The following is an 11254-nucleotide window of genomic DNA, read 5'->3' on the forward strand; positions in this document are numbered from 1 at the left end:
TTTCTCAACTTTACATTTTTAACAAAAAGAATCACAAACTACTTCGGCATTTAGGACAAATGACAGCATGTGGCAGCCAGGCGGCAACCTCTGGTTCGAACTAGGGATGTCACGGTACCAGAAATCTAGTAGTCGATACCAATACAAGTGAATTTCCATGATTCTCGATATCAAATTCGATACCAATGTAAAAAAAAAAAAAAACAACAATAAATCCCCTGTTCTGTAATTCAACACGTACTCTTTTATTAAAAACATTTGAACATTACAGAAAACAGAGGCATGTAGCCTTTAATTAATAAATAAAAATAATTGACCCATTTGGTTCATTTTGGTGTAACAGCGGCATGTTGTCAATCGATAGTCAGATGACGGACGCTACATACTGACCTTGAATGCATCTGGTCCGTCAACTCAGAGTAGCAGGAGTAGGAGCAGGAGGCAGAAGATTTATTGTCAAAGCGAAAAGTAAACGCACCTATTTGGCCATATTTCATGTTTAATCTCTATGCTATAAAGGGAACCATAACGTTAATGAGGTAATCGCTGCGAGGTGGATGGAGCCGTCACAGCCGGTGTGCACGGAGCAGCGGCTCCATGTAGACCCCCGCAGCGGAGCCCCGCAGCAAAAGCTCTACCGGAGAGGCCAGACACACCGCCACCCAACAGTAGAGATCAGAGTCAGCGCTCTGCACATGTTGACCGTCATCTTTTCTTGTAAAATGTCCGGTGTAATCGGTAACACCGGTGTTGTCACAAGTTTATTAACCGGTGGGAAACTTTTCCTCACTGTCACATCCCTACCAACGACCATTACAGGCATCGTACGGTACCTTTGGTACCGTAGAAAAAGGAGTACCGTCACTTTTTAGAATTTTGGCATCGACTTGGTACCGAAGTATCGGTTCTCGTGACATCCCTAGTTCTGAGAAGTGAAGCCAATGCTGAAGAGCCTTAAACCTGCATTATTTCTAATAGCCAGCAGGGGGCGACTCCTCTGGTTGTATGAGGTCTATGAGAAAATGAGTCTACTTCTCTCTTGATTTATTACCTCAGTAAACATTGTAAACATGAGTTTATGGTCTCAATCTCTAGTTTCAAGTCTTCTTCAATACAGCATGATGTTCATTTAGTAAATGATGGTCCCATTTAGAGTCAGATAGACCATAAAGCAGGGGATGCTTCAGGGCGGGACTACCTTGTGATTGACAGGTTTTCACAGTGTGTTTTCACTTCATGAAAGTTAATTGTAGCTCCGTCCTCTTGTTTCACTTCTGGTTGCAAAAAAACAACATGGTGACGGCCAAAAACCAAGATGCCGACCGCTAATATGCCGAACTCGAGGATTCAAAACCGTAGTCCACAAACCAACGGGTGACGTCATATTTATATTTTGACTCAAACCATATGATAAGAATCAGAGCCAGGATTTTATAACAACTAGATCCAATGAGCAAAATTGGAATCGCTGGACTTACTGTAAGTGATAGTTAACAGAGCGTGCAGTCTGTGTGCATGTGAAAATGTAATGAAGACACTTTTAATACAGATGCCACGAGAACCATACTTCGGTAACGAGTCAATGCCAAAATTGTGAAAACGTGACGGTACTGGTTGTTCGGGGGCTTGATACTAACAGCATGTAAAAAGCATGCAGTGAAGTCACATCTAGGGGACTCACCCTATTTCTTCTCTGATAAAGCGACATTGTGAACAACTAATCTGTGATGCAATCAGCAGGACAAACTCTATTCAGTAAAAATGAGTATTGAACAAAGGTAAATTCTAACATTATCATGATAAGTTCAAATGTCATTTAATTTAATCTTCAAAAAAATCTGAAAAACTTCCTAACACTAGCTCAAAGTGTTTTGTTTTTGTTTTGTTTTTTACCGTGTTATCGATTGGGTATCGAGAATCATGGAATTTCACTGGTATTGTTTTGACTACTCAATCTCTGGTATCATGACATCCCTACACCTTATTGCAGTTAGTTTACTTCATTGTACCTACATGACTCTTTGTAGGAAATAAAACATGTTACTAAAGTCACTACAACTAATAATGGAATATCTTATCTTATGTTAAGAGTGTTGTTTGACTTCATTGATGCTCAGTGAGCTTTCTCTGCTGCAGCCTCATTTAAAGTAGTAAAGGCCATGTGTTTCAGCTCTGTATATCCACTGCTGATGAGCGGTCAGGCGTAATGGAGGCACTTGATAAAACTGATAAACCTCCCCAGAACTGTCCAGGAAACTGAGAATATTAAAACAAGTGACGTTTGTATCTGTGTAGGTTTCCGAGACTGGGTTCCTAAGGAGCTGCAGCGGGTCGGCTGTGTGGAGCTGCTGAACACAGTCCAGAAGAGGGTGCGACCCAAACTTCATGCCTTCGGAGGCATACATGAAGGTACATGAGGACAGTAAAAAACCAGGGTCAGAGGTCACGAGGGTCTGGGCTTCATATTGACATCCAGAGGAGTCAGACCTCTGCTGACTTTAGGTTTTTATTTTAGGTCAGCGAGTAGCGTTGTCAGACTATGAAGGACGAAACCTGCCAAAATCCAAAATAAATGAAGCCCCCTCATTTGCATTATGAGGCAGAAATGCATAAAGAAATGATTACAGAAATAAATACATTTGGGGGAATAAATAAGGGGTGCAAAATGCAAATGGAAAATCGTGCATAAAGAAATAAATTAATAAATACATACAGTTAATTGTTAATAGAAATTAAATAAAAAATAAATGCAAAAAAATATAAATGAATACAAAATAAATGCAAAATTCTAAATAAATAAATAATAAATGCAAAAATATATATAAATGAATAAAACATAAATGCAAAAAATATAAATAAATAAATAATAAATGCAAAAATATATAAATGAATACAAAATAAATGCAAAAATATAAATAAATAAAAGATAAATTCAAAAATAAATAAATGAATAAAAAATTAATATAAAAATAAAAACGATTAAAAATAAATAAATAAAGGGAAAATGAAACAGAAGAGTAAATAATTAAGGGAATTAATACAAAGATAATTTATGTCAGATTTTATCAATTAATTAATGGCTACATTTATTTTTGATATTATTTTTGATATATTTAATGACATATTTATTCATTTATCGAGTCATTTATTTATTTATTCATTTATTTTATATTTTAACATGTTCCGTCCTCCATATCAGACACCGGCCACCGTTATGTCTAGCTTTGTACTGACTGACTGTATATCCTCCTTTATTCTGGTGACCCGGTGGAAAATCAGTGTACGATAGAGGAATGGTGTCTGGAGAGTACACATGTAGAAAAAGGATCTTTCAACAACAAAGGAACAACATACAGCCTGCTGTCTTTTTGGGCTAAAAAAAATAGTTTTGCTGAGTTCTTCCTTCAAAGAAATTATAACCTAAAATTAGCGTTCCTGAAATAACTAATTCATGCGTTGCATAAACATATTTCTTTCCCCTTATTATAGTAATCCTACTACATTCAAATTACTTTATTTCTTAACATTAATAGCATTATTGTGTCTCCGACTTCAGCTATAAAGAGCTTCAGATTAAGATCTGACTCCCCATAATCATTAAAGTCATTACATCCAAAAAATCTCTCATCCCTTAAAACACTTTTAAGGGAAGTCAAAGAAAATAAGACATTGTGTTTAATTGCCAAAACCCAAATTATATGCACATAATTCACCCCTAAATAATAATGTAATTGTATTTAATCCAAGCGAATGTGTTGAGACGAGAAAGTGGAATAAAGGTGATAAATGAACACTTTAAAATTCATGGAAGATACTTTAAAGTAGAGAGTATAAATTGCTAAAGTGAGTGAAAGGAATCGGGTCTATTGAGCGCAGAAATGAGAGATTTGGTGGAATAGTTTATGAGGAAGTTCCTCTCTGCTGGTTCACTTTGTGAGGTGATTGAATGTTTCCTCCTCCTCCTCAGGCTACGGGATCATGACAGACGGCTACACGACGTTCATCAACGCGTCGACCTGCACCGTCAGCTTTCAGCCCACCAACCCCCCCATCGTGTTTGACCTGCCCAACCCCTCCAGCTCCTGAGACCAGAGGACGGGGAGGGGTGGGGGGCGAGGACGGGGGGGGGGGGAGGGGGGGGGGGGGGGACCACGATAAACTACTTTTTTTTCTATAAATATGTCAAGTTAAAAAAAAAAAAAAAAATCTTTGTGTTTCTTTGCAAACTTTTTGTCTTCTCCAAGCTGTTGTTGAGTTTGAGAAGATTTGGAGACGTGGGGTGGGGGGGTGGGGGGGGTTGTCTGGGAGGGTTAAAGGAGAATACCGGTGTTTTAGTTTTTTTCTAATTGTGCCAACGATGCTGGTTTCCTGCTCGGATTTCAGTTTTTCTACACACAGTCAGCGTAGTTGCAGATATCAGGGCTCGTTTTCCTCCTTTTTTTCAATCTCTGAAAATAAACTTCCACAAAGTGAGATAATCCATGAAGAAACTTCGTCCTGATTTCAGCATTTTTATATCAGCGGTACTCAGTGTTGCGCTCCACTTCCTGTTAATCGCCTGACAGCCACGGGAAGAGATGCTAACCGGGATATAATCCCTCCAAAATACGTTGCATTAGTGCAAAATAGAAGAGAGGGAGAGCGGTGACAAAGAACGTATATCACCACGAAGGGAAAGTCAATTATTCGTTCCATTGCGACATCAGCCCCCAGCAGCAGAGCTACGCTTCCGCCATTTTGGACTGAAAGCGACGACCAGACGCCAGTAAAACGTCCGCTTAAAAAGTGCCATACAAAAGTCAAACAATATTATTTCTATTCTGTTGTCATATTCTACCGAAATGGCTTGTGTCGAACATTAAATATTATAAATATAAGTCCAAAATGGCGGCAGCAGCTGTTTGGTCTCTTTGCTTCTATACTATTCGGCGATGATTTAAGACCATTTCTTTTCTGGATCATGACGTCATTAAGTTATTTTCATCATAGCAAGCTCATTTTCTTGAGGTCGCCAAACAATATTTTTGTTTTGTTACAGGAAAATACTTTATATTATTTGGCATTTCTGACATAAGCTATTAATTTTTTTTTTTTATCACAAAAATCACAATTTCATGATCACAGGAAAACAAACATGGGGAATATTTACACTCTTGTCCTCGTTGGCCTTCCGTAACGTGGTACCGTCACATCTGCATGTCTTCGTTAATTTGGAAAGTTTGTATTAAGAAAAATAAGTGTTAAATTATACATAAGTATGCAATGCAAAATGAATTTGTGGGGAATGTAAAACTGAGCTATGAGTGCCGGTATTCTCCTTTTTCAGAGGGATTTTGTGGTTAAACAATCTTGCTCTTGATAAATATTGGTCAGATCTGTAAGATAAATAATGCTTTGTGAATTTGTACAATTTCTTTATGTTTGGTTTGCATTGGCCGGACAATGAATGCCATTGTTTTATGTTGTATCATCTGATATTTTGTGTTTAGGTCTTTTTTTTTTCTCGTCAGTTGCTCTTTTCTTATTGGCTGACAGGGACGCTGCCTTAAACTAGCTTTAATGTTCTCAGCTAGAGCCCCACTCTCTGCAAGCTCAGAGAAAAGTCCTTATTTATTTACCACGCAAAACAACACCTGACTAACGCCGGGACAGAAAGCTATCAAATTACAGCCCCAAAAATTTACTTTGTAACATCCCGCTATGGATTTCTGATCTAATTTGGAAAATGTATGTATAAAATATATATATATATATATTATATATTCATGTTGTAAAACATCTGTACTAAAAGTTGTGTTTGACGAAAAAAAGAAAATCTGGTGCATTTTTTTCTGTATGCGCCGGTTTAATTGACCCGTTTCTTTAATGTTCCCATCAGACGTTTGTTTCATGTTTTTTCTATCGACTCTCCCGGTAGGGTAGACGTTAATATTGGATGAGAGAGGAAAATGTGTCAGAGTCACAATCCAACAGGTGCTGGTTGTTCCCAACAACACGCCTGCCTAAACCTGGTAAAGTTGTCCTTTAAAGTGTAAATCTGATAGTATTTGTGTTTTATTGCTTTCTTTTTTTCTAATTTTGCACTGAGTGTAAATGCAATCTTGCTAGCACAAAAAAAACGTTGCCAATAGTTGTCTCAACTTTGCCGCTGTAAATGCTCTTTCCGTGCTCTGTTCCGCTCTCGCTCTTTCTCTGATTGTATCCCTCTTCATGGAAATGTTAGTTCTCTCTTTCAGTTTACTGTGATATATTTAGCTGCCTTTATATGCAAATAAAATTGCAAGATTTTTACTTATCAAGTTCTGTCTGTCGGTTTTTAATCTTTAAATGTGACCAGTCTTCCAAGTCCATTTAGTCCTGAATGTATTAATCTAACTTTGAGTCTCAGTCAAGTTCACACTAACTCTATTTTCATCACGGAAAACGGAGCGTATTAAAGATCTCCAAAGACGATTTCTTTTTAAATGCTGTCGTATTGCCTGTACGGTGGCCCCGAGGTGCAACACACAGAACAGGATGGAAAACAATTAACAAAACAGGAAACAGTTTTCTGTTTTGTTAATTGGTTTTCAGTCTCAAGTCTTGGCTATGGAGTCCAGAGTTAAGTACTACGCAAGTCATTATGTCCTCCACCAAATCTAATCCCATTTTTATTTTTTAAACTGAATTAACAGTAAATCTACAGAAATAATGAATTCTTAATAATAAATTATTAGTTTGACTTCAAATAACCGCTACATTTACATGATACTCTTTTGACGTTAGCAACATTTGCACGTCATGTAAATATTGATGTTGATGGTTTGGACTGAGCAGTGGACCTCGCTGTAAGCACGCTTGGCCTACTTATGAGAGCCATTTGTATGCTTATGTCTAAAGTAAATAAATGTATACTCATCTGCACAGCCCGATGTCCCAGCAGGTGTTTTACCTCTACAGGCGGAACACCTGCTGGTCCTGATTGTGCCGAGGCCAGAAGAGCAACATGCTTTAAAGTCTTGACCCACAGATGAAGATAAAGACAGCAGCAGCTTTTCCCCGCTGTGACTGTGGAAAAAACATGTAAAACTTTTTGCACACTGTTGACCTCTCCAGCTGTGAGATTTATTTGAAATGATTTGACGATGTTAGAAGAGCAGCTGAAATGGTGGCTTAGTGGTGGAAGTCTGCTGTTTGTTTGTATCAACTACTGCAAAACTAAATCTGCATCAGCTAGTGACGTTAACAGTAGATAAATATGGTATGAAACTCATCTTTTCACTTCATTGGTACTGTCAACAAGAACACACCTGACAAGGGGATCAACATTTCTTAAAGAGCAGATATGAAGGACGTTTTCAACAGCAGTAAATGTGTCAATCGATTATTAATTGAACATTATCAGGAGGGTGAATTCAGCTATATTGGGACCGTTTTTGTAATTCTATCTTGTGATCACGTTCTTGTCGTCAATTATAAAAATAACCCAACGTATGATACATTTCTGAATTTCTCAAGGTCTCTTTCTTTATGGGAAGAAATTAAGGGTGTACGTTTTTACAAAGCATGACTAACCAAAATGTCCTAATTTAAAAAAATCTAAACATAATTTCAAAACAATATGTTTATTTTGGAACACTATTACATCATACATGTTTGCATATCATTTATATCTATAATATATTAGTTATTCAAATTTTATAACCATATATTAAAATCAAGCTGAAGCTTATGCCATTTCTCTTACATGTTCGATGCTGACCACATCATCCCCCTGACCACATCATCCCCCCCACTTTTCAGGGCCGAGAACAACACTGCTTTCTTCTGCTGTCCCGATTTATCTGAAGTCACCCTACAATTTAAAGAAGCTTTAACAGATCCCAAACTCCAATCAACAGATGACTCAACATGCTTCACTCAGCAGGAGAGAATAAGAACGGGGCTTGTGTTTCTCCTTCTACTTGTTATCATCTGAATATTCACAATGTTTCGCCTCCAGATCTGCATCATTTCTCACTGCTTTCATCAGGTTTCATTCCTTTTCAACACTGGCCAGCACAGATCCTTCTTAGGCCAAAAATAAAATGGGCTTGAGTTGCGGGGCGCCTTTGCCAGCCTTTCCCACCAACCCCCCTCTCTCATCGCCACAACATCAAAGCAACCCAACCAATTAACTATTCCCCGAAACGAGAGCAGCAAAGCATCGCCCCACACCCACCAGATCCCCCTGCACATTACCATAATCCAGTCTAATCATATTAACATAGGCCACAGATGAGCAGGAGGAGACACGGCTGCTCCGGCTCCGCTCTGTTCCTTCAACCTCTTAGAGTGGGTGTGAATGCATACGGGCTCTTTAATGCTGCACATGTTATATCTCTGCAGTCCTTTTAAAATATATAGCATACACTAATGTACTGTAGTCCTTTATTATAGCCCTGTGCTCCATCACATGCTACATGCTAAACATCTTCCTCTGAACACACCACCAGCGCACGTTAACATGCTAGATGTCAACATTACGTGCTAACTGATAAGCTAACAAGCTAATATTCCAAATGTTACATCCTGAACTATATGTCACAATCTTGTTCTGTATTGCATGCTAAATATTGCAGTATTTACCTTTTTTCCCTTTTTTTCTATTTTTGAAGTAAATATCGTACTTTTTACTCCACTACATATATTTGATAACTTTAGTTCCTTTGCAGATTCAGATTATGGATTATTATGGATTAAGCTACGCAGGAGAGATTAAACTACGAAAATGAGCTCCACCTTTACCAGCCGCATCATTAAAGTGACAAACATATTAATGCATCAATAATTATAATCCAGTAATATTTCATTCTGATATGGGCCATTCTGCATAATGAGTACTTTTGCTTTTGGTACTTTAAATTAATTTTGATGCTAATACTTTCGTACTTTTACTTAAAGGTCTCATATTATGCTCATTTCCAGGTTCATAGATGTATTTTAATATTGTACTAGAACATGTTTACATGCTGTAATGTTCAAAAAACCCTTTATTCTTCTCATACTGTCTGCCTCGGTCTGCCTGCATGAAGTCTCTTTCACCCTCTGTCTGAAAAACTCTGATTCAGAGCCTGTCTCCTCCCAGTCTGCTCTGATTGGTCAGTGTTTCCTGGTCTCTGCTGTCAATCAAACGTCCTCAACACAGCATCACTTTCTCCCCAGAGCTCTCCGTGAGCTACAGAGAGAGAAGCAGCCAGGAAGAGTTTCACGTATAAATTACCTAAAAGTTTATAAACCAGAAAATTCACCCTGCTCACGTTACCGGAGGAATCTGATCCGAAATCAGCGACAAATGAACAACATCTGCGGTCCAGACTCCAGGTTTTCCTGACGGTTTCTCTCTGGTAAATAATGCTATTTATAGCTCTGCTAGTTAGCTCAGTGTTTACGTTCTGCATCAACTCTGTAAACCGTAAACACACACTCTGTTTTACGTTTGTCTTTACAGATCCATCTGTGAGAAATGACCGACAGAATCATCCCAGAGGAGGAGAAAACATTAGCAGTGAGCAGATGGGGGATACAGAGCTAACCCGTTAGCATGTAGCTACATGCTACCGCTATGAGATGGTGTGTAAACACAGTGAACATCAGGGTGGAAAATAGAAGATGTGAAACAGTAGTCAGTTCATTATTTCTGGTAAAAGACACCTGATAAACGTAGTGAAGTAATCAGAGTAATGGTATATTGTTTACTGTAGGAGCTGTCTCTGTGTTACCATGACTACAGGCCGGTTAACGTTACACTTACCGGAGCTTACCGTGCTGAAATAGACTTTATCCTGTCTCTGTCTACATAACTGAAGGTGGAATTACTGATCTTATATAAAAACTACTTAGTAACCACAGTATCAGCAGCTACTGGGAGGACTTACATTATGTTATGTTTCAGAGTAACCATTTTACCTGTCAGACAGCTATTGCCATATTTCTGCTGTGAAATGTTTGTCAAAGCTGCAGGTTATCTGTTCACATTCAAAATGCTGTGTATAATTAACATTGTCATCTGTCTACTCAAATAAAGTTTGACTGTGAAACAGAAATGTGTTGTGTTGCTTACAGTCACTATTTACTACCTGTACTCTTCTACATGCATAACATCAAATACATTTTTCATATCACCTGTTTAAACAGTGTAATTACATAAAGCCTTTGTGAAAGAACATGTTATATTTATCTAACACCACAAAATTTTAAATTTAAAAATGACAAAACCCTCCTTAAAAATACACATCTTTATTCACAATAATAACACTGAATTATAAATTGGGTACACATAATTCCAAAAGTAGCAAAGCCATGACTTGTATGTAAACTGTCCAGATCATGTCCTCCTTCAGTGTAAAGGGTTTCTTGTAGAGTGAAGTTGTGTCAGCTGGTAATAAGAGTTCTCAGGTCACAGTGGTCATCCTGGTCTCCATGGATACAGAGACTGAGGAGAGTCTGGTGGATTCAGGGCCGAGCATCAGGTCACTCAGATGACCTGTAAAACATGACAGATTCACTGTTAGCATATACTGTCATTTAATAATATCAAGGTGTATAACAGTATCATGTAGTTATGGCAACAGCTACAAACAGAGTAAAATGATAAATCATTTGTATCAAGTATGGAGGAAGAAATGGATTACACAGAACTTTGGACTTGGAGTGTAACTTGTGTTGTCTGTATTAAAAGCTAGACCTAGCAGCTTAGACTTTAGTAGACTTTTACGTATTATTTAGCCCAAGAAAACAAAGTAGCTGCCAGTATTCCCGTTGTAATGTCTTTTAATCGCTCTACGAGGTCGGGTAGTAACGTTACAGAGAGTTCATTTCTCCTCTGATCAACAGCTGTCTGCTCTGAGCTCACAGCATGCTAAAATAGTATATAATCGTTAAAATAGGGCCCTGAGGCGCTGCTCTTCATCGGAGCTGGAAAACTAAAACTAACAGAAAACACTTCTGATCACAATTGTGACTTATTGTCAACACAAATGTAACCTGGTAGCTGATGTCATTAATGTCATGATAGAAGATGAAAGAAGTTATTTGCTAATTATTATCTATTTACCAGCAGATATGGAAATAAAGCATATCAATTCATTTTGTATTATTTTCCTGGAAATGTATTAAGTAAATTACCAGCTGTTGAGAAATAGCAGAATATAATTATTAAATAATGTTTATAATAAAGTAATTTTCAATCAATTTATAGGCAAATATTTGGGTAATTTGGCAGTAATTCCAAAGA

General features: G+C 37.8%; 1 protein-coding gene across 3 annotated transcripts in view; it reads left to right on the forward strand.

Moving 5' to 3' along the window:
• Positions 1 to 6299, forward strand: part of mpped2a (metallophosphoesterase domain containing 2a) — a 104718-nt gene extending 98419 nt beyond the window's left edge. For all 3 annotated transcript variants that reach the window (XM_037747625.1, XM_037747633.1, XM_037747617.1), the window contains 2 exons: positions 2296 to 2409; positions 3968 to 6299. In XM_037747625.1, coding sequence (XP_037603553.1) covers positions 2296 to 2409; positions 3968 to 4086 — 233 coding nt within the window. In that variant the 3' untranslated portion in view covers positions 4087 to 6299. The remainder of the gene's footprint in view (positions 1 to 2295; positions 2410 to 3967) is intronic.
• The last annotated feature ends 4955 nt before the right edge of the window (positions 6300 to 11254 follow it).

The sequence above is a fragment of the Sebastes umbrosus genome, chromosome 2 (assembly GCF_015220745.1).
Source record: "Sebastes umbrosus isolate fSebUmb1 chromosome 2, fSebUmb1.pri, whole genome shotgun sequence".
Taxonomy (NCBI): domain Eukaryota; kingdom Metazoa; phylum Chordata; class Actinopteri; order Perciformes; family Sebastidae; genus Sebastes; species Sebastes umbrosus.